General features: G+C 41.0%; 2 protein-coding genes across 2 annotated transcripts in view; both read left to right on the top strand.

Annotated features, from left to right (window-relative positions):
• The window catches only part of LRIT3 (leucine rich repeat, Ig-like and transmembrane domains 3), a 16199-nt gene extending 4244 nt beyond the window's left edge, over positions 1–11955 (top strand). Inside the window, exons 2-4 of the mRNA XM_042470051.1 lie at positions 3048–3523; positions 6644–6949; positions 10706–11955. Of these exons, the coding sequence (XP_042325985.1) occupies positions 3048–3523; positions 6644–6949; positions 10706–11784 (1861 nt within the window). The 3' untranslated portion in view covers positions 11785–11955. The remainder of the gene's footprint in view (positions 1–3047; positions 3524–6643; positions 6950–10705) is intronic.
• A 7205-nt stretch (positions 11956–19160) lies between these two features.
• The window catches only part of EGF (epidermal growth factor), a 74802-nt gene continuing 70294 nt past the window's right edge, over positions 19161–23668 (top strand). The window contains 1 exon segment of the mRNA XM_042470080.1: positions 19161–19738. Coding sequence (XP_042326014.1) covers positions 19618–19738 — 121 coding nt within the window. The 5' untranslated portion in view covers positions 19161–19617.

Below are 23668 nucleotides of genomic sequence, written 5' to 3'. Positions count from 1 at the left end.
GATGTAAAGGGCCCAGTTCCTATTCCTAGCAAGCCCAGCTCCTCTCCTCTCCAATTCTCTCTCAAATCTCAACTGATAAATACAACTCCGTTCAGTTGTGTTAAATGGTAGACTTGGTGGCCCTTGAGGTCTATGGTAGGCCTGCTTCACACAAAACAAGAGATACCTAACCTATGCTGGGACAATACTATTTCAGACTCCTGGTGAAACAGATCATATTGTTAAACTGTGCTGTGCTGATGTGTGGACAAGCAAGGAATTCCTATATGTAGGAAAGAAGCATGCTATGCAGAAGGTTAGGACTTAATATCTTGTGAGGTTCTTTTTTTATCTAGTAAAGCTCTCAAGCATCCACCAACTGACCCAGTTTGGCAGGCACAGTCCCAGTTAATCCTTTGTCCTCCAACTTCAGACACTTTTAAAATGTTTCTTTTTCCTCCTCCCACTTCCCCCCTTGTCCTCAGCTTACCTCAGTTGCTGCACACTCATTTCAAAGTGCAAAGGTAGTTGCATGTGGATAACACAGCTAAGAGAGTGTACATACCCAAGGTCACCCAGTGGGTTTCTATAGCCGAGTGGGGATTCGAACCCTGGTCTCCAGGGTCTAGGCCAGTTCTCACACCAATGTGCCACACTGTCTCTCTTGACCTATAGTTACTTCAGTATAATTGCAATCCAGTTCATTGTGTGGAAGAATGTTTTATTCCCCTGGTATTTTTTGCTCATTCAACCTCTAAGACGAAAAGCAGACTTTCAGAATGCAAATCCACAGTTCCTACACATATATAGCAAGGGAATATGTAAAGAGTAATAAATACTTAACTTTTAAAGTGTATTTTATTCCTTAACTTTGGAGGCAGGGGAAAGACATGGGGGCTGATACACAGGAGCTTGTTTTTATTCTGTACAATAAATTGGATCCAAGTATTTCTTTCTGTTTCTTTAGGTGCATTACTGGCACAAAGTAATTCCTCATGATTAAGGTTTCATTGAGAGGACTGACAAACAGATGTTACTGCCTTTGGGCAAGAGGCTGGATTATCTTGCTCTTGATCCTTTCAAGCTCCCTGTGCCTGTGAAAACAGATGCCTTATTTTAAAACAATACAATGAGGGGGGTGCCCATCTGTAAGACAGAAGTGTATTTTTCCTGTCTTTTCCACTGTAACTGCAACCTTAATTTTATAATTATGGATGTACATTTTTCCATCTTAAAATACCACCTTTCCCCCTTTTGATAACCAGAGTTTTTCATAGTAGTCTCAGATGTTCTCCTAAAGTCTGCCCAGGTATATCTTTACATCTGCTTTAGTGCTGAGGCCAGGATCCTCTCAGGCCCTGAAGTTTCTGTGCCAAAACTTGAGATCATAGAATCATAGAGTTGGAAGAGACCACAATGACCATCTAGTCCAACCCACTATCAAAGCACCCTCAACAGATGGCCATCAGCCTTTGTTTAAAATCCTGCAAAAGGGAGAATCCGTGGCAGCAAATTTCCCTAGGGACAGCCCCTGTAAAGTCATTAAGCATTATGCATTAAGTACTAACCACAGTAGCTACCAGCTTGTCATTCAAATGTTTTCCTGTTTAAAATGAAGATATTATTCCTTCTCATTAATTCACATTTAAGATAATCTACTTAATCTAACCAGAAGATGGATACAAAGCAGAGCAGAGGGAGATCCCTGGCACTGCATTGGCAGGAAAGGAAGGGGGAAACTAACAAAGTAAAGCAAATCCATATAGATCCCCTGAAGAGTCTTTGCAAATTGCCAGAACTATCAATAAATCCTTCAAATTGTGGCATACTTTTGCTGAACTAGATGAACTGGATATCTGAACATACCCTTTTCTTCTTGCCTGATGCTTAGCCATCCAAAATGGGTAAATCTGCACCTTCATCTCTCCCCAGGAGGCGACCCACCAAAATTGAAGACTCAGGAGTAGGTGCTGAGACCAGGCAACCCTGTAGTTACCTTATCTCCTGAGGATAATTCATCTCAGATTGTACTCTTGGTAATCCTGAACTGGTACAACACCATAGAAGAGGCAAAGAGCATAAGAAAACCTGTGCTGGCTCATGCCCAAGGCCTGTCTCCACAATTGTCAACCGATACTTATGGAGCAGTCCTCAAGCAAGTCACAAGTGCAACAGTACTCACCTACTTGTGTTCCTCAGCAAAGCTGAAGGGAGGCACAGTGCCTCCAATACTGTAGAAGATACATAGCCATCAGGACCAATAGCCACTGATGGTTTATCCTCCATGAATTTGTCTAATCCCCATTTAATGCTCTCCAAGTTGGCAGCCATTACTACAGCTTGTGGTAGCAAATTCTATCATTTTAACTATGTGCTGTGTGAATTATACTGTATTTCTTTTTATCTAGGTTATACACAGTCACTGTCGTACTTAAGAACATTCATTATTGTTGTTGTTGTGCTTTCAAGTCGCTTCCCATTTATGGTGACCCTAAGGCGATCCTAACAGGTTTTCTTGGAAAGTTTCTTCAGGGTGGTTTGCCTTTGCCATTCTCTGAGGCTGAGAGAGTGTGACTTTCCCAAGTTCACCCAGTAGGGTTCCATGGCCAGTGTGGATTTCAACACTGGCCTCCAGAGTCATAGTCCAAAACACTACATCACATTGGCTGTTCAGTGGGTCCAATCATCCACGGTTTGAAAATATTTAAAAAATATATAAATTCCAAAAAACAAACTTTGATGATGCCATTTTATATAAAGGACACCATTTTACTATGCCACTGTATTTAATGGGGCTTAAGTATCCCCAGATTTTGGTATCCATGAGGGTGTCCTGGAATCAAACCCCAGGGAACAACAAGAGCCCATTGTACAAGATTTTGCTGATCAAATGCAGTGTGTAGGCCAAAATACTGCTTTCCTAAGCAACCTGACTCTTTTGAGATTCACAATTTTGAAACTAGTAAAATTGGTCAATATTTTGGTATATATTATATCCCCTCCCCCCCCCCCCCCCAAAAAAAAAAAAAACTCTTTATCATCAGGTACTTCTCTTTCCTTGTGGTTAGGTCTGTGCTGTGTAATGATCCTGACATGTTTGAGATTCCTGTAAATGTTCCAGTGGACACTGTCAAACTCCGGATAGAAAAGACTGTCATACGGAAGATTCCAACAGAAGCCTTTTACTACTTGGTGGATCTGAAATATCTGTGGCTGACCTACAACTCTGTAGCAACCATTGATGCCAGCAGCTTTTATAATTTAAAGCAGCTACATGAGTTGCGTCTGGATGGGAATTTGCTTTCGAGTTTCCCCTGGGAATCTTTGGCTGAGATGCCAAACCTTCGAACTCTTGATTTGCACAACAACAAAGTGACCAGTATTCCAGCTGAAGCTGGCAAATACTTGAGGAATCTCACTTACCTGGATGTTTCTAGCAATAAGCTAACTTCCTTGCCATCAGACCTCATGGACATCTGGCTTCCTTTTTCAGAAACAGCACCAAACAGAAACATTGAATCTGTAACCCAGAGGGTTATATTAGGTAAGCCAGAAAACACTTAAAATTGCACTTGTTTTGTTTTGTTTTACTATGCTAGCAAAGCCACCCCTGGGCAATTGAAGGGTGCTTACATTTACATTTTTGCTGCACACACCCTTATTTTTAAACTTTCAAGTGCTTGGAAAAATGGCTGTTTTTGGACTACAGCCCCCATTACTCTATTGGAGAATTCTGGAACTTTTAGCCCCATGAAGTAGCTTTTTCACACTCTGGGGATTTAAAAACTACATAAGGGTGTGAACAGCAGCATTTTAAAATGTGGTTAGGATGGTTTTAGCCAGACTCCCCTGGGTGGATGGCAGTACCCATGCTAATCCAGTGATTCCTGTAGTTTGCCATGTTGATAGGTGGGAATCCTTGTGCCATCGATATGCTAATTTGACCCCTCTTAGTCACATGGTACCATTAAGAAGCTTACTGGACCTGAGCTGGCACACGTTTCAGAGATGAATGTATTTACTTACTTAGTATTAGTTACATTTCTATCCCGCTTTCCCCCCAGTGAGCTCAAGGCTGCATATGTGGCTTCTCTTCATTCCCATTTTATTCTTGCAACAATGCTGCAAGGTAGGTCAGGCTGAGAATAACTGAGTGGCTCAGGATGATCACCCAGAGACTTTTATGGCTCATTGGGAACTAGAACCCAATCTCTCAAGCCCCAGTTCATGGTTCCAATCACTGCTCACAATGGGTATATGTGAGGAAGAGAATCGACATAAAGCAATTGACTTTAGAATTTAAATACATGTATTTAAATAACCTATCCTCCAGATGTCTGGATCTGGCAGGAATGGTCCCCAATTAATCCTCTATTGCCCCATTTTTGGGGCTGTTTTTACAATGTCATAGTTTCTTTCTCCTCTGCCTCCCATATTCTCCTTTTGGCCTCAGCTTACTTCAGTTGCTATAAAACGTGTTCAGAAGACAAAAGTAGTTTGTGCTCAATTGCAGAGGGGAGAGGAAAAGAGGGGATAGAATCTTGGCCTTCCTAAAAATCCTAGGCAAAAGTTGATTGCTGCAGTCTATCTTAATAACGTGTGCCAACTTGACCACCTCTAATGTTGTTTGACCACGTCTCCCAGTTTTCATCTGTGAAATGTTAGATATGCAACAACAGCTTGCAGTGTGGTGCATGTCTATTCAGGGCTCCATCGCACCACCCAGTAAGCTGCCAGCCACACCCTTTTCAGGATACTCAGTTCAATATCCTTTACCTGGTTTTCCATTCCTTCACCTGCAAAAGTCAATGTTATTTCCATGAATAAAGCTGAGTCCTCATGGTGCTGTCCTTCTTCACCCACCCTATCTCTTTAAGGTTTGTTATATATAGATGTAAACCTTGGTGTTCCCTCATGCATATTCATTCCTCTCCTGGTGCCCTTTTGGCAGAGAAGTGTTTGTGCTTCTTTGGCTGAGAAGGTTAAAGACCTTGAGAATCTACAAACCCCAGAATTCCACTGAAACTGGTGTCAAACTGCATTATTTCTACAGTATAGATGCACCATGAATGTGTGTCTTGTCCTTTTCACATATGGCCTAGTTAGTACAAATAAAATTTCGCTAGAGGGTGCTGTTTCTTAAGCATCAGATAACAACAAAACTTTTGAGAACTTTACCCAGATGCTCTACAAAACCTCTATATTGCCAATTTTTCCCAGGGCCTGATTTTTCTCTTATCCTGTCTTCTCACAAGCCATTGCTGTTAATCTTGATTTACTATTAAGTTTCTTCTCAACAATAATTTGGTTTCACATGTTTGTTCTTAACTGGTCGTGCCCAATTGACTTGGCCTTATAGAGATTATATGAATGGGAGACCTCCAAGTCACCCTGTTATCAGAAGTCCTGCTCAGATCCTGCAGATTCAGGGCTGTAGCTTCCTTGATTGAGTCTATCTACCTGTACATTTGGTCACATCAAAAATACACCTTTTGCAACAAATCCCTCCCCCCATGTTGTAACACATTTTGTTGTTGTGTGCCTTCAAGTCAGTCAGTCAGTCAGTCGGTCAACCTTTATTAGACATAGAAGTCATTTCCAACATATAGTGACCCAAAGGTGAATTTATAATTGGGTTTTCTTGGCAAGATTTGTTCAGAGGGGCTTTAGTTTTCACTTCCTCTGAGGCTGAGAAAGTGTGACTCGCCCAAGGTTATCCAGTGGGTTTCCATGGCTGAGCAGGGATTGATTCAAACTCTGCTCCCCAGAGTCATGGTCCAGCACTCAAACTATTAAAGACACTGGCGCATTAAAGTAACTTTTCCAAGCTCTGTAGAAACCTGAAGTGATTTGCTTGCAGAGGACTTTTGAAATTAGGCTGAACTGATTTGCTGCCCCATCTTAAATCAAGTGTTATTATCATCATTGACACAGGCAGGAAAAGACATTGCATCAAGCTCTTAAAAAGTAATTTTATTTATTTACAAAATCAAAATGAATACATGAAAAATTGGGAAAGCTTAATCATTCAAATGTCTTAATCATTCAAATGTCTCAATTAAACAGTAGTTTACAGAGCATAAATACCTAAAGGCACCAGGTCCCATCTGATCTTGGAAGCTATGCAGGGTCAGCCCTGGTTAGTACTTAGATGGGAGACTACCAATGAAGTCCAGGTGTTGGAGGCTATATTTCAGAGGAAGGAACTGGCAAGACCACTTGTGAGTATTTCTGAGAAAACCCTATGAAGTTCATGGGGTTGTCATAAGTCGATAGGCAACTTGAAGGCACATACACAAACATAATAAAAATCATAGATTCTAAAAGTTATTTTTCCATGCTGTCCTAAAAAGTTATGTATGTTACAAATGAGATATTTGTAGACGTTTAAATCTAAATTCCTCACTGTTATCATAGTCATAAAATAAGAGCAGAAGGCAGTTGGCTGCTAGCAAATATAAATCACAAGCCTGTTGGGAAAAAGATTATAGCAATATAATTATTGCTTGGCAAAAATGCTAGATATTCTGCCAAAGCTCCTTCTGCATCTTGGAGATGACTGTGGATGCTGAAATATGTAAGGGCAAGCTATTCTGCTATTCTAATCTAATTGCAGAATTGCATTGTCGGCAAGACAATCAGTTTACTTTTTTCCTGTTTGAAGGTTTGCAGGACAACCCATGGTACTGCGACTGTCGAATTTCGAAGCTCATTGAATTTTCCAAAATTGTGGACACCTCTGTTGTACTTCTGGACCCCTTTGTAGCTTGTACTGGGCCTGAGAGCCTGGCTGGGATCTTGTTTCAAAGAGCAGAGCTGGAACAGTGTTTGAAACCATCAGTAATGACTTCAGCCACAAAAATCACCTCGCCCCTGGGAAGCAATGTTCTCCTACGCTGTGATGCAACAGGCTACCCCACCCCACAACTCACCTGGATTAGGTCAGACAACCTCCCAGTGAACTATACAGGTATTTATTTATATTTATTTATTCTCAAGAGCTCATGTTTCATCTTAAGACACTACCCATCCTTTGTTAATCCTGGTCTAAGTCCAGCACTGTAACCTGTAGACCATGTTGATTTTTCTGTTTTGTGACAGGCAATATCTCAATTTTGTCATTGTTGAATGGAAACTGAGGGAGTGTAGTTTATGGATGAATTCCAATTCTGCTGTTTCTCTTTCCAATCTACCTTTCTACAAAGGTACCTTTCTACAAAGGTAGATTGGAAAGAGAAACAGCACAACTGAAATTCATGCATAAACTACCATCCCTCAGCAATGGATTGAACAAGGATAATGGCTTTCTGGCTCACTACACACATTTCAACGCTATTTGACCCCATCCTTGGGGGGCAGGGTGTCCTACACTCATCTATTCTCCCCACCTACAGGCTAGTTTCCAAAGCCAAACTGGTCTTGTCTTTTCATTTCAATACACATTAGCAAGTTCCCAAAGTCTTTGTCCACTAACAACCATTGTTAAAACTGGACTTACTACTTCATTTCCATATACAAAGGATTTTGAATTTGAATTGACATTCTCACATACCAATGGCATATATATGTCTGTTGCTGGTTTCCACTCCCCTTAATTAATCTGAGGAAATAGACTGAAGTCCACGAAAGCTCATGCTGATAACTTCTTACTTTCAGTTAGTATCAAAGGTTCTACAAGATCTTTTTATATACTATTGGCATTGTTGTATGCCTTCAAGTCGTTCCCAACATATGACAACCCTAAGGTGACTCTATCACAGGGTTTCCTTGACAAGATTTGTTCAGAGGAGGTTTGCCATTGCCATTCTTTGAGGCTGAGAAAGTGTGACTTGCCCAAGATCACAGAGTGGGTTTCACATCCAAGTCGGGATACAAAGCCTGTTCTACAGAGTCATAGTCCAGTGCTCAAACCACTGCACCACAAATACAGAGAACAATCTATTGGATCATTAGTGGATTAAGATCCTGTTTGCACAGACCACGATATTCTGGGGGGGATTCTGGAATATCCTGGGCCTGCAACTGTCCTTCCTGCCATTTTCTGCCCCTTCATTACTGCACTGGGTCAGCTGTCTGCATGGGTGTTCCACTGAACTTCCTGGCAAGTCCACCACTGCAAAGGGTCACTTGCATTTGAGGTCAGTATGAGGTGCCCAGTGATGATCATATGGCTGGACACCATGTTCTGACCTCAGAGTGAGCAACTGGCAACAACAGTTGACATTCTGAGCAGCTCAGTGGGATGCCCATGCAGACAACTGCCCAGGCATGGGAATGGAGGACCCCAGATCTTCCTGAAAGATTCAGAGGCCCTGTACAGACCATTTCATACGTACTCCGTACGTACTAGGGTTGCCTGAGGGCATCTCTTTTAGACAGCCGCAACCCTAGTACATAAGGAGTACGTACAAAATGACGGCTCCCTGTTCACACAGGCACCACCATTTTGACATAACGGCCACATTGCGTCTAAAAGGTGTGGCACAGCCATTACATCATGGTGTCACTGTAGGGCCCTTTCAGCAGCGCCAGAAGGAGCTCCATTTTGGAACTCCTTTGGCCGCGTGTATCGCTGGTGCGGCCTTTAAACATCCGCACCAGCGATGCAAAGAGAAAGGGGCTGAGCGGCCCCTTTCTCCCTTTTCCCGCTGCTGTCGGGGTGTCCTTGGGGCATGAAGCACCAAGGACACCCCTTTCCAGGCCGCGGGGAAGTGGCATTTTGCCGCTTCCCCGTGGCCTGGAAAAGTGGCGGATCCGGGCCTATGGGGCTGCCGCTGTGGCAGCTGAGGCCCCGATCCATCGGGGAAAGGGGCGGGTGCAGGCCACCCCAAAGGGGCGGTCTGTATCCTGCCAGAGTAAGTGGTACGATTTTAAAATTTGTTTTAAAGGTGTTATCCTACTGGTGCTGAACATTCTGTATGTCATCTGGATTATTTGCCTCAGAACTGGGGTTTGGGTTATGCTTCATCTGAACAAGACACCAAATGGTGGGGAGATGAGCCTTTTGGCTCATGCAGACAAGGCCTAAGATTAGGACGGTAGAGGTATATTAGAGAATCTATTTTGAGCTACATTTTTATTTTGTAGACAGATTAAACATATAAAATGTATAGTTTGGTGAATTTTGTACTCAGCCCAAAAATGCATGTAAAAGGAAATGGGTGAAATTTACATGTATCCTGACTCTGAAGAAAATGAGATGGGATTAATGTATGGATTTAACACACACAAAATTATAATGTACTGGTAGTACACTGATCTCTCATTCCTAGGGCTAGAAAGATTCAGGCCCATATTCCAACTCATCCATAAGGTTTTCTAGGTAACCTTGGGCCACTCACTGCCTCTTCGCCTAATCCAGTGATGGTGAACCTATGGCACGTGTGCCAGAGGTGGCACTCAGAGCCCTCTCTGTGGGCACATGTGCCGTTGCCCCAGCACAGAGTTTGCCATAGTTTGTTACTAGAAAGGCAGAGGGACATGGCACTTTGCAATAAATAAGTGGGTTTTGGGTTGCAGTTTGAGCACTCGGCCTCTAAAAGGTTCACCATCACTGGCCTAATCTATATCACATGCTGAAATGGAGGTGGACATGAAAAGATGTAGGGAGGTACAATTCAGTCTTGAAAGAACTGCAAGATTCATGTTACATAAATAAATAATTCAAAATTGATAATGGGGTAATGGAGTAGATATAAAGACAGATTCTTTCTAGTTTGCGGACATATATTGAACTGCTTTTCTTTTCTTCTTTTTGTAGTGTAGCAATCTCTCCATATTCTTCTCCTGTTATTTATGTTTCTAGTACAGTGGTGCCTCGGGTTACGAAATTAATTCGTTCCGCCGCGGCGTTCGTAACCCGATTTTTTTCGTAACCCGAAAAAGCCATAGGCGCTAGCGCTAAAAGCCGCGATTTCGTGTGAAAAAGTGCCGAAAAGCACCAAATTTTTTTTCCGTAAGCCGAAAAAAAAAAAAAAACCGTAACCCGGAACAGTTTTTTCCTATGGGATTTTTTCGTATCCCGGGAATTTCGTAAGGCGGTGCTTTCGTATCCCGGGGTACCACTGTACCAAGTTTTCTGTTAAAAAAGTAATGTTCTTCAACTATCCTTACTGCTCATCTTCTTGGGGTTTTTTTAGTCCAAAACACACTGCAGAAATAACCCACTTTGAGACAGCTTTAACTGCCCTGGCTCAATGCTAGTGAATTCTAGGAATGGTAGTCTTGTGAGACATTTAGCCTTCTCTTACAGACTGCTATCATGCCACAATAAACTACAGTTCCCAGGATCCTCTAGCACTGAGTCAGGGCAGTTAAAACAATCTCAGACGGGATTATTTCTGCAGTGTGTTTTGGGTCATAATTGCTCTTCTTGCTATTGTTCAGATATTTTGTTACTATTCTTAGTATTTAAATAAAATATTAAAAATTAATTATTATTAAATATTAAATATTAAGAATATTTAATATATCAATTTAATTTCCTCTGGGTAAGTTAATTACAAAAAAACTAAATTTTAAAAAAACTAAAAATGTACTTTGCTAACTGAGGTATACTGTTCTTGTTATTGATTACTCTAATCTATCAATTGGCTAAATGTTGGAGCCCTTTTAGAAAGACACGTCTTGTTTGAACTGTTTGTTCAAATGCATGACAAATATGGTATGATGGCTGCTTCTTTGTGCTGAGATTACCATTCTTACATGCCTTTCATTCTATTTCCAGTGATTCAAGAAAGTCCAGGAGAAGGTGTAAGATGGTCCATCCTTAGCTTGACAGGCATTTCCTACAAGGATGCAGGTGACTACAGGTGTAAGGCCAAAAACCTGGCTGGAATGTCAGAAGCTTATGTTACTGTCACTGTTGTTGGGGTTGTCACCACAACAGTGTCTCCACAAAAATATGGGAAAAAGACTGGAGGAGACCAGCAAAACACTACGCAGGAAGATATTAAACAAGAATATTTCAATGTGACCACCTCTTCTTCTACAGCATTGCCCACAACCACCACTTTCCCTACAACATTGGCTACCACTGAAAGGTCTACCACTGAAAGGACCAGTGACAAAAAGCAACCCAAGACCATGTCTGATGGAAAGAAGACTTCTAAGGCAATTACCAATGGAAGCAAAAAGCAGCCAGGTGATACTAGTAAGAAAGATGGGGGTCCATCACTTAGTACAGCAACGGTAGGAGAGCAAACCCTTGCAGTGAAAAACCTTCGAGTAATACCTGAAACGAAAGAAAGAGTAACCTTAATGTGGAAAACTGTCAGCGCTACAAGCAATCCTGCTCTGACTGTGCTGTACTCAAAGTATGGGGAGAAAGACATGCTGCCTCTGAGCACAGATCCAACAAAAAATAAAGTCACAATAGATGGTTTGGAACCGGGTACCCAGTACATGGCCTGTGTCTGTCCCAAAGGGATTCCTCCTACAAAAGACCAATGCATCATTTTCTCTACAGATGGGATGTCGATGGAAGAGGATTCACAGATTTCCCTTTTGCTGGTGGCCAGTGGCATTGCCTGTGCAGTTGTTCTACCTCTCATATTTTTTTTACTGTATAAAGTCTTAACGCTTCACAGGAAACCCAAATCTACTAGGGAAGCTGACTTGGAGAAAGAGACATATGTCAAGTTTGAAACCCTTTCCCTTAAACCACGTTCGGTGGGGGCAGGTGGAGAGCTCTGGGCTCGAAGGAATACGGAGGAATCGGAAAGACTGCTTCTTTGTTCTAGGTCAAGTATGGATTCTCAGATGACCTTCAAGAGTGAAGGTTCAAGGTCAGAGTATTTTTGCTGACTATCGGTGTTCAGTGAATCAGCAGAAGAAGATGAGTGGGAAGACTTTGAAAAGTGACTTCAGACTTGTGTCTGTTGGACTAGTGCCAGTTAAAAAACAACAACCCATGAGCATCAACACACAGAACATTTCTCTCAGACGTTTTCTGTGGAAGAACATGTGGAGGGAAAAAAGATGCCTCTTAAAAATCTAATGTTTTGTGACTTCTATTATTTTGGAAGCAATTCTGCCTCATTTATATTGTCTTTTTATTGATTTGCTCTTTGTTGTTTAAAGCATATTCCTTTTTCCTATTGATTGCTTTTTTGTTTTTATATATTTAGGAGGATAGATTTTAAACATCCATATTCATGTTTTGCTCACTTAAAATCAAAATGCTAGACAGCCACACCTGAACATTTGAGAGGAAAGGGAGGGCACACTCTGACATGGCACAATCCACTTAAATGAGTGTGGAATTATTGATTTAATATTGTTTTTGATTATGGCCAAGATGTTAGATAATACAAATGTGGATCAAATTGTGGAACATTATTAAACATTTTATAATGTATAGTTGTCATATGCAGTCAATGACTACTGAAGGTAAGGGGTTGTTGTTGTGTTCCTTCAAGCCATTTTCAAGTTATGGTGACCCTAAGATGATCCTACCACAGAGTTTTCTGGGGCTGAGAGTGTGTGACTTGCTCAAGTTCATCCAGTGAGTTTCCATGGCCCATTCTCATGAGGGAATCGAACCCTGGTTGTTATATTAGCCCAATTTATTCACAACCTAAGTTGCTTCTGGCCTGAATCAAAGAAAAGCAGAAAAGGCAATAGTCAAACATGTCTAGGGAGGGAGTTTCATAATCGAGAAGCCCTTTCTCTGGTAGTTACCTGCCTTTACCTGGGGCCCATTCATACTACACAATCATCTTGTTAACGGCCATGGTTCCATTCTGTGGAACCCCATGTTTGTAGTTTGAGAAAAGACTGGAGTTCTTTGTCTGATAATTCTCAAAACCCCTTCCCAAACTACCAGTCCCAAGATATTATAAAATGGAACCATGACAATTCAAGTGGAATAATACAACTATAATTGTGTAGTGTGAATGGGTCCTTGGATAAGTACACTTCTATGAATCTAAAAAACAACATTAGTTTAATTTATCTGCCTTAGGAACAAGATTAGCAAGAAAGAGACATAGCTCCAGATCAGTTTGCTGTGGCACCCAAAAGATGAAAGCTTGCTTGTTTTGAGGAATGCTCTAAGTTACCCTCTTGAATTGGCATAGTTGATCAGAAAATATTAGCTGTAAGTGTGCTTTGACTTGATTAAATAATGCTATCAAGAGACATCATTCCAAAGCCTTTGTTTTCTGCTAAGACATATTCTCTCATAATTTCATCCAATTTTTATTACTAATTAAAATTATAATTATTATATTTCATAGAATCATAGAATTGGAAAAGATCACAAGGGCCATCCAGCCCAACTCCCCTGCCATGCAGGAACTCACCATCAAAGCATCCCTGACAGATGGTCATCCAGCCTCTGATTAAAGACCTCCAAAGAAGGAGACTCCACCACCCTCCGAGGAAGCGTGTTCCACTGTCAAACAGCTATTACAGTCAGGAAGTTCCTCCTAACATTGAGGTGGAATCTCTTTTCCTATAGCTTGCATCCATTGTTCTGGGTCCTATTCTCTGGAGCAGCAGAAAACAAGCTTACTCCATCCTCAATATGACATCCCTTAAAATATTTAAACAAGGCGATCATATCACTTCTTAACCCTCTCTTCTCCAGGCTAAACACCCCCAGCTCCCTAAGTCCTTCCTCATAGGGCATAGTTTTCAGACCCTTCACCATCTTGGTTGCCCTTCTCTGGACACACTCCAGCTTCTCAGCATTCTTTTTGAATTGTGGTGCCCAGAACTGGAGACAGTATTCCAGGTGAGACCTGACCAAAACAGAATAGAATGGCATTATTACTTCCCTTGATCTAGACACTATACCTCTAAAGATTTATATCCTGCTTCTCCTGCACTCCAAACTGAGACTCAAAGTAACTCATAATGTAATAACAAAACCATTAAGACATACAAAAGAAAGCAATAAAATAGAATTAAACTATCTACAGTATTAACATTCATATTTCAGTAAAAAAATTAAATTCAAGTTAAAAGCTCCTGAAAACATTTCAGTTAAAACAATACAGCATTACCTGGGCCAGTGATGGCCTTTTAGAAATTATCCAAACTAGGTGGCATTCCCATACCAGTTGTTACCCGGTGCCGGGGGTGGGGACTTGCAGGGGCAGGGACGTCCAAGGGAAAACCATGCAAGGAAAAGAAAAGGAGTACCTGACGAAATAAAAGCTCAAAACAAAACAAAAAGTCATTCTTGTAAATACTAAATACATCCTCATCAGCCCTGCTCAAAATGGAGGATCTTTTGGAATCCCTCCTGGACAGGAGGTTGAAATGGAAAACAGGTCCTGAAAAGGAAGAGGACCTAGTGTGGTGACCCTGAGCCAAAAACACCCATATAGATATACATTGACCCCCCACCCCCTCCTGGAAATGGCCATGGGGGGTTGATCCTCCATCCCTTTCCAGGACAGATAGCTGCCTGTTGAATAAGGCAGCTCTCCCTCCTGGAAAGGCTCATGGGGATTGGGTTGAAGTATGCACATGGCACTGAGACATAAACATGCCCACAGAGAGAGCTCAGAGTGCCAGTTCTGGCACACATGCCATGGGTTTGCCATGGCTGCCCTAGGCCATTAAAAACTTTATGTTTTAAAAACCCACTTAAGCTAATGTTACCTTTACAGAATTCTCTCTTTCTCCCAATTTTCTCTGCAGCTTTATGAACACGGGTTGGTTTGTGGTTTTTTTTTGGTGTATCTGCACTGCATTGTTATATCATTTTAAAACCACTGCCATGGTTCCAAACAGGTACTGCTCTGACTTTTCTCATTGTGTGCTTAAAAGATTGTGGTTCTTTTCCCCAAACAACCAACAAATTAAAGACCAGCTGGCAACATCTGTGCTTTTGCTGAAAGGTACTCCAGTCCTAAGTAATGCCTCATCTGCTTTATCCCCGAAAGACTGCACTTGGTGAAATTCTAGCCACCTGTTTGCAATGTTTGTTTTGTGTGGCAACAACTACTTTTCTTTGTTGCCTTTGGGCTTCTACTACATCTTGCACTTCACAGTATCAACAGAGACATATCCTCTAATTTCACCTTGTTCTGGGAACAATTCATTTTTTTTAAAAAAGGAATATTAAATACTTCATGCTTAAGAGGGAACTTGACCAATGTGACTCATGGTCTTTGGGGCTTAGAGAAATTAGATGTCAAGCAGGTTATGCAGAGATGGACTGTTTGAGGAAGCTGACAAAAACTGTCAGGTACCCAAAACACACATCAGCTTGCTTTAGAAGAACACACAGGAGGAACCCATAGTCCTTGTTTTAAAATGTAATTTTCTGTAGTGATGATCAAAGTAGGGCAAAGTCCCACAGAAGGACAAAGTAGGGCAGAATCTTGGAAAAGTGAAAAAGTAGGGCAGAGTCTCAGAAGTGTTGATGTCATGTAATCCACTTTTGTACAAGTGGACAAAGGATGGCTTGTACAGATATTGCACCATTTAAAAACTTTTGAAGGCTCAGCATTATTTTGCATTGCACGTGCACCTTTTTGCTTGCCTATTGTGTGGAGGGGCTGGCTAATGCCTTATGTCTTTGCCATCTTGGCCTTGGCTCTTTGGAGCTCTATTTATTTAGTTAGCTTTTGACTTCTCTCGCACTAATTGTGGTGCCAGGGTGCACTCTCTGCTCTTCTCTGCATCCAACTTCTGGCTAGAAACAAGTAGGCTAGATTAAATATTCCTTATTCCATCTCCCTAAATGAGAAGGATCACTCCTTTAATTTCACCTTGTTCTGGGAACAATTCCTTTGCTTAAGAATTCTGTTCAAGCAGAAAAATATGTTCTCTATTTCAATTTGTGTGTGTGTTTGACAAGCTGTGAGCAAGTGTGGTGGCTACTTAAATCACAGTGGCTAATGACATCTTCAGGGGAACCCCTAGGTCTCACGTTTGGCCTGCAACAATCTTGAACTGACAGTTTTACACGTTAAGTCAATAAATGTCTGGAAAGGCCTAATCTAATTGCTAATTCTGGCTAGAGTAGCCCAATTGAATAAACTTCTCAAAGACAAATTAATATATAAATAAATCCCATTAATACACCGGGACAACTCTGGCAGGCACTAGGAATTATATTTAGGCCACAGTAAATCACAGAGCCCATACAGACAGTCCAAAATAAAGCTGCTTTGGGTCACTTTGGAGGTATGCTGTTTAAATGATGCATGCGTCCTAAGAGGCCAGAAGCCATGCTAGCCACGCTCCAGTCCTATGGACTGGAGCGCAGCTTTGGCACAGCTTTTGGTCCCTTAAGATGTGTGTGTCATTTAAACAGCATACCTCCAAAGTGACCCAAAGCAGCTTTATTTTGGCCTGTCTGTACAGGAACACAGAGAACAAAAATAAAATACAGTTGGCCCTCTGTTCTGGATTTCCCATGAAAACGGAGACTTGAATGGCGGGCATGTCCATGAGTGTGTGTGTGTGGGGGGGGGGGGGCACATGTCATGAGGGCACACCCCACTGAAAATAATGGAGGTCACCCCTCCGTGAATATTCAAGATGGCAGACCTCACATCTGTGAGAAAGGAGGGGTGACTGTAATTGTTTATAAGATGTAGCACCAGAATCCCCATGTTTTAGATCAGTTGGGTAATGTTAATGAGGCAATATGGTCAATTAAAAATAATGTTAGGCTTTTTAGGTTTACCTCCAAAGTCATGAATTCTCCAGCACCAGCTCCTTATTAAGAAAACAGGGGAACTGCCTTGTCAGAAATGATACAATTTGCTACTCTTGTCAACTATACAGTAATGGAAGAAACAGATAAAGAAAACAAGTGATTACTATACATAGGTACATAAACACCAAGGAAACCATTTCATACATTTGTTGTCTGCACAGGAGAGAATGACGCAGCTTCTAATCAGTATTTCATGCTCCTCATTTTCCAAGACTCCATCAGCTTTTGTCACTGTATGCCAAACAGAGCCAAGATTCCTAGGAATGGCTCCGATGTTTACAGCTGGGATGTCTCTTTGGAGCTGCCAGGATTACCAGCTGCTACACTGGAGCTATTCGAGTCTAATTCTAAATGCTAAAATAGTCAACCTGACATGTTGCAAGGATTTGTTTAAAAAGTCCCAGATAAAACAGTTTACCAAGCCACTTTTTAAGGTGTGAACAGATTAAGCCAGCAGAGAAATCCCTACTGCCTTTCAGTTCTGTAATGCTGAGAGCAGAAGGTCAAAAGAGCTAGTAAGGAATAATTTCCATTCCTCAGAAAATTAGTTTTAGGGGGTTTCAGGCCTCAATAGGATGGTCTCTTCTACAGTTTTTTATTTGAAGGTGTGGTTGTTAAATTACTATCTAGTCCAAGGCTGGGTCTATTCTACACCATTATACTTATCGTAGCTTGTAACTTATAGATGGCCACTTTAGCTGCCATCCTACAGAATTCTGAGATCTACAGTTTGGTGAAGTACATAGAAATCTCTAGTACACTCTTATGTACTACAGCATTAGAGCTCTCTGAGAGAGAATTCTAAGTGTCCCATGAAACAACAAATCCCAAGATTCCATAGGATGAGGCTATAGCAAGTGGTATTGAACAGCTATAATTGCATAATGTGATAAAGATCGCTTCAGTACTGGCATGTTTCCATGTGCTTCAAAAACATGATTGCTGTGCTGTAGAAGCCTTGTGTGATGATCTCCTAGTTCAGCACAGAGGACAGGAGAGGAAGGGGTGGAATCCTGCTCTTTCCAGTAGACAAAGAAGCAAACTGTTGTCCTTCCTAGCTTGTGTGTTCTTCCACAAGTTTAATAACTTTTATTGTCATGACCACACTTTGATGCTGCTTGGACACACGTGTCCTTGTTTTCATCTGTTGGAGGGTATCTGATGGGATTTATAAATTGAAGGGCAGCAGATTGTGGGAGGCTAATTCATCCAAAGGGAAGTAATTTTGTATTCTTCTGTTGTCAAGGGAAATACTAAACCAATACTTAAATCTTTCCTACTAAGTATAGTTGGGAGGAATGTGGGAAGTATTTAATTATGACTCAAAACAGTCCCTTCTTTTAAATTAAGCTCAAACTCCCATAATTATGTATTAGTGACCATATTACCTGTTTCTGATAATAATGGAAATTGGTAATAATAATAATAATAATAATAATAATAATAATAATAATAGGAATAGCTAATAATGCAACTTTCAGAGGTTCAGATCTCTGCTCTATAGGGAAGAGGACTGAGTGGCCTCATGTTGTTGTTGCTGTTGTTTTTATTTATAGCATGCTTTTCATTCAGAAAGGAGACTCAAAGTGGCTAACAACATATTTAAAACAATACAAATCGAAAACTATACAAAAGCTTTAATAAAGTATTAATTATAAGATCTGAAAAGCAATTAAATAATTTGTAAAGTTAAAACATTAAACATGAAGAATATTAAAAAAATCATTAAAAGACTATAAACAAACCTTGCAAACAGGCACCACATAGCATTACAAGCCCAACCCTAGTGAGTTCATAAAAGTCTGTTGGCTTAAAAATGTTTTGACTTGCTGATAGAAGGAGAGCAAGGATGGGGCTACCTTGGCCTCTCTGGGTAGAGAGTTCCAAAGTCTGGGAGCAGCCACTGAGAAGGCCCTTTCTCTTGTTCCCATGAAAGGAGCCTGGGAAAGTGGTGGAACAGAGAGAAGGAACTCTCCAGATGACCTTAGAGCTCTAATGTATGCATAAAGGGACAGAATATATATAAACAATTATTTTACATTCTTCTCTATCTCATAGGGGTGCTGTTTGTAAGCTGTTTAGCCCTAAGCCTCACCTTTACAAAATAACAACAGGTAAATGCAGGAAAAATAACTAATTGCACTTAAATATCCAAATGTCATCACCACTGCCATGATCATCACTTTCACCACCACTACTACAGTATTTTTTTAAAGGGGGGGGGGGAAGCCTCCCAATAGTAGGGTTGTGTGTGTGTGTGTGTGTGTGTGAGAGAGAGGGGGGGGGGAACGACTGCTGCACCTTGGCTAGCTTCCCTCCATTTCTGTTTGCAAACAGTAGCTTCACTGGAGTGGCACTAAAAGGGGAAGAAAGAATGGGGTGGGGAAAACAAGCTATAGAAAGAAAAGAAAAGAAGAGTCTTTTAATGTGTGCTTAAAAAGAGACATGGTCTTTCTACACTATATTCTCCTACCTGCCTATCCAAAACATACTACTTTCAAAAGTTTCACAAAAGATCATTTTTCTTTTTCAGTTAATGCCTTTCAACAATAATAACAACAACAGCATCACATTTCTTCTACAGTTTTGTTTCGGCTTTGGAATTTGCAGCAGTGCATGTGATCTTTGGGTTTAAGCCATGTTAAATTTGTAACAAGAGGGTCAGGCATTTCATACTTGGCTTCCAAAAAGTAAAAAAAAAGGAAAGAAAGAAAAGGGAAGGGAGTGTGTGCATGCATACAGAATTGATCACCCTGGGATTTCTTCAAGGGTCTGAGCTGTTGACAGTGAGCACCTCAAAGCGAGCCAAATTAGAAGATGCCTCTCAGTCGGCTGTTTTGTAGATAGATGCACCTTGTGGCTCCACTTGCTTGTTTTGTATTAAAGATGACCAAAAGCAAGCTGTTTCCTTCCATTGACAGTGTGTGAACTTGTGTGGGGATTAATTTGAGGCAATGTTTTTCTTTTTCACATTTCTTTTGCGTGTCATCTGTACAATTAGTTTGGTCAGTCTATCAGCTGAGGAATCCTGGAGGTGTCCTATAGGATACCAGAAGGAACGTTTCTCTTGCAAAGGTAGGTGAATTTGTTTTTAAATTTCAGATTGGGTAAGAAGCTTGGCAATGTTAATGTTTAAATCTACACAAATTTTAAAGTTTTTTTAAAAAAATATTTAACTGTGTTCCTACACCTTTAATTCTATGGATGCAATTTATGACTCACTGTCTGATTAATTTTTTTTAAAAAATAATGTATTTGGAGTTAGGATGCCCACCTTGGTAAGACTTCAGCAGAATAAGAAGAGGTGCCTTGGGATCTCCACCAAGAAAGTTGTAAAGAACATACAACCATTAAAAACAAAAACACAAGAAAGCATGAGAAATATCCGAATGAAGTTTGTAGTAGCAACTTCTTTAATTGCCGTTGCTTCTCTTGAAGGATCCAGAGAAATGTAGTTTGGAGATGGTGATTATTAGTGAGAAGCACCCAGCCCTTTCTTATAAAACTGACATTTCCAGACTCCTTTGGAAAGATGAAAGAAAATTAAGTCAGTTAAGTCTGTAAGTTAATAATAGCTATCTGTTATTACAATTCTATGCACTCTACCTTGGGAATAAATCCCATACATAAATCCCTAACATAATGTCTGAAATTTCTTAATTGGCAAGAGGGACGAAAGCAATGACAGCCAAAAAGCCACATGTTCTATTTGCTTATCTGTCTTTGTTATCAGAAGCCCCACAGGTAAAGGTACACAATTATTTGAATAATAAAGAAACTGACTTTGCAGCTGGAAAGGAATTTTGAATTGAGTTCACTTGAAAACAAAATACTGTATAGGATACACATTCTGGATTAAACTGTTTCATAGAATCATAGGATCATTTCACTTTCTGCTGTCTGATATTACCCATCCCCTGCCCTAATTTAAACAGAGATGTGGATAGATAATTTTTGGCTCTGGACTTAATGGTTGTATGTTCTTCACCATAAGTGGTAATGTGTATTAAGTCTAAGGTACAGATGGGCCAAAAGGCGCATAGTGGCACTGATACTACGGTTCAGGAGCAGGCATTAACTGCATGCTCTTGAACCCTACACTGTATCGGCGGAGGCCTAATGGCAGCGTCCCATTCGCATGGGCGTTGCCATTTTGGCATAAGGGACGCGCAGTGTTTGCATGTTGCTGTGCATCCATTACACCACGAGTGTGCCATTGGCGCACCTGTGACATAACCTGGGCGCCACTAAAAGAACCTGGAAGAACCGGGTTCTTTTTACTCCAGAGGGATGTTGTGCAGTCTAGTGGCTGTGGCACCCCTCTGGAGTTAAAACTGACACCTGCAGACCATTGTTTTTAGGCTGTCTATATGGCGCCATAGTATTTAAAAATATAATTGTTGCTGGGGTTGTTGTTGTGTGCCTTCAAGTCATTAAAGGCTTAAGATGACCTTAAGACAATCCTATCATAGGGTTTTCCTTGCAAGATTTGTTCACAGTGGTTTGCCATTGCTTTCCTCTTGGACTGAGAGAGGGTGACTTGTTCAAGGTGTGTTTCTATGGCTGAGTGGGGATTTGAACCCTGTTCTTTCAGAGTCCTAGTCCAGCACTCCAACCACTATACAATACTGGCTCACAAAAGATAATTAATATGGATTGATGTCCTTAGAGAGAATCAGCATGCTGTAGTGGTTTGAATATTGGACTACGATTTTGGAGACCAGAGTTCGAATCCCACTCATCTACTGAAACTCAGTTGGTGACCGTGGCCAAGTTGCACACTCTCAGCTTCAGAAGAAGGCAAAAGCAAGCCATCTGTGAACAAAGCTTGCCAACAAAACCTGATGATAGGTTTCTAGGGTTAACACAAGTCGGAAAAAACGTGAAGGCACACAACAACAAGAACATTTTTAGACTTCTGAATGCCTGAATATAGTATCCCCAGAACTAAAAGGCCTTCAAGACAGCTCAGAACCCAAGGAAGAGAAGAAATACATGAAGGCAGACATTGGGTCGTTTCAAAATACAACAGTGTGGTCCTTGCTTCCCTGCCTTGCATGCTAATGCTTCACCTTCTATAACTGAGACATTTTTGGGATCTCTCAGTAAATGAGGCTGTTTGTGTAGGGAGTACAGACTGCTAGCATTTCAATGACATGATTCATCATTTTTATTCATTCTCAAGACTGTCTCTGCTGGGATGGCATAAAGAGGCTTTTGAGTACTGAGGAGAACCTCATTCTTCCTTTCAGTCCTGCCTGTCAGAGCACTGTAGGCAGCTTTTGTGTTCCCTAAGAGGATTTATTTAACAGAGGGAAAGTTCTCACTGCAGAGAAATGTTGCCAGGATATCTACAGCAGCTGCAGTAAGATGGCAGTTGCTTTATACTTGGCATAAAGGTAAGCAGCTGATGAGTAAAACTTGCAAGACTAGGGCTATCAAGCAAATAGAAGAGCCTGGAGGCTCTTGGATAAGGAAAGTATGGACTATTGCACTTAATGAAAAGCTAACCTCTCAGATAACAATAAATAGAACAGACACGTATAACAAATTCATTGCAACATGGTTTAGCTTTATTGAATCAATATACCAATAAAGATCCTAACTTCCCACAACCACCAAAAGAATGAATGCATTTTTGGAAAGATGTTCCATAGTCTAATGTCCATCTAAATGAAAATATGCTGTATTTATGACAAGCACTTCATACAGCTGTGATGTGGATTTAAACTGAGAGGACAATAATATGTGGACAGGAAAAATTAAGACTCAACTCTGTACTTATCTTCAACATGGGTACAATGGACTTTGCTTTAATTTTAATTGTACATTTAACAAATCAGTGTCAGAACACATGTGGATTTCAGAGGAGCTATATTAGAGCCCCATTGCTTAAAGAATTAATTTTAAGTAATTGTAAGTAAGAAAGATTTAAAGAATGGTTTTTGTGACAACAACTATTGGAAACTGTGGTTGTTTAGGACTTTACTTAATGCGATATGCACTGTGACACCACCCTACAACACTGTCATCTTTCAAAAATCTTTTCCTTTGTTTATTACATGCCTTCAATATGTATGATGGATCAACATCAATATATAATGTACATAGGGGTAAAAAGTTTGGAAAACAGTAAAGAAAAGAAAAGGCTTTATTAGAAGAAGTGGAAAATGTGGTCAGCTTAATCTATTGACTGCTTCTTATAGAAGTGCAGTTTGTTTAAGAACACAGAGAAGTAAAGAGTCTGTCGCTACTTGCACTTCAGAGAGGCCACTAGATGCTCCATTGTGTTCCACTAATGGGAAGATGCTCTGATGCTTGACAGCAGTCCTAGCTAAAGCTTATGAACCCCTTCCAGAGTTAAGTGACAATCTGATGAAATGCCAAGCCACTGAAAGAGCTCCAAGCACTGAAATGCTTTGATATGTGCATCGACAGGGGAAGCGTGGCTCTGTTGGTGCTCCTGGACATTTCAACGGCCTTCAATACCATAGACCATGGTATCCTTCTGGAACGCCTGAGAGAGTTAGGAATCACTGGCTCTGCTCTGCAGTGGCTACGTTCCTACCTCTTGGGCAGATTCCAGATGGTGATGCTGGGGGACAGCTGCTTCTCTATGAGAGAGTTGACATCTGGCATCCCTCAGGGTGCCATTCTGTCCCCCATGCTGTTTAACATTTACATGAAGCCGCTGGGTGAGATCATCCGGAGACATGGGGCGGGGTGTTATCAGTACGCTGATGACACCCAAATCTATTTCTCTATGTCTCGGACTGTTTCAGTGACCAAGGAGGGCATCTCCCCCCTGAATGACTGCCTAAGGTTGGTAATGGATTGGATGAGGGAAAATAGACTTAAGCTGAATCCAAATAAAACGGAGGTACTCCTGATAGGTAACCCCAATTCGGGTATGGAGATAAGTTCGCCAGTTCTAGATGGGTTCACACTTCCCCCGAAAGACTGCGTCCGCAGCTTGGGGGTGCTCCTGGATTCGTCGCTTCAACT

This window comes from Sceloporus undulatus, chromosome 5 (assembly GCF_019175285.1).
Source record: "Sceloporus undulatus isolate JIND9_A2432 ecotype Alabama chromosome 5, SceUnd_v1.1, whole genome shotgun sequence".
NCBI lineage: Eukaryota > Metazoa > Chordata > Lepidosauria > Squamata > Phrynosomatidae > Sceloporus > Sceloporus undulatus.
Note: the sequence above shows the minus strand (reverse complement) of the source record. Positions and strands in the feature narration are given on the sequence as shown.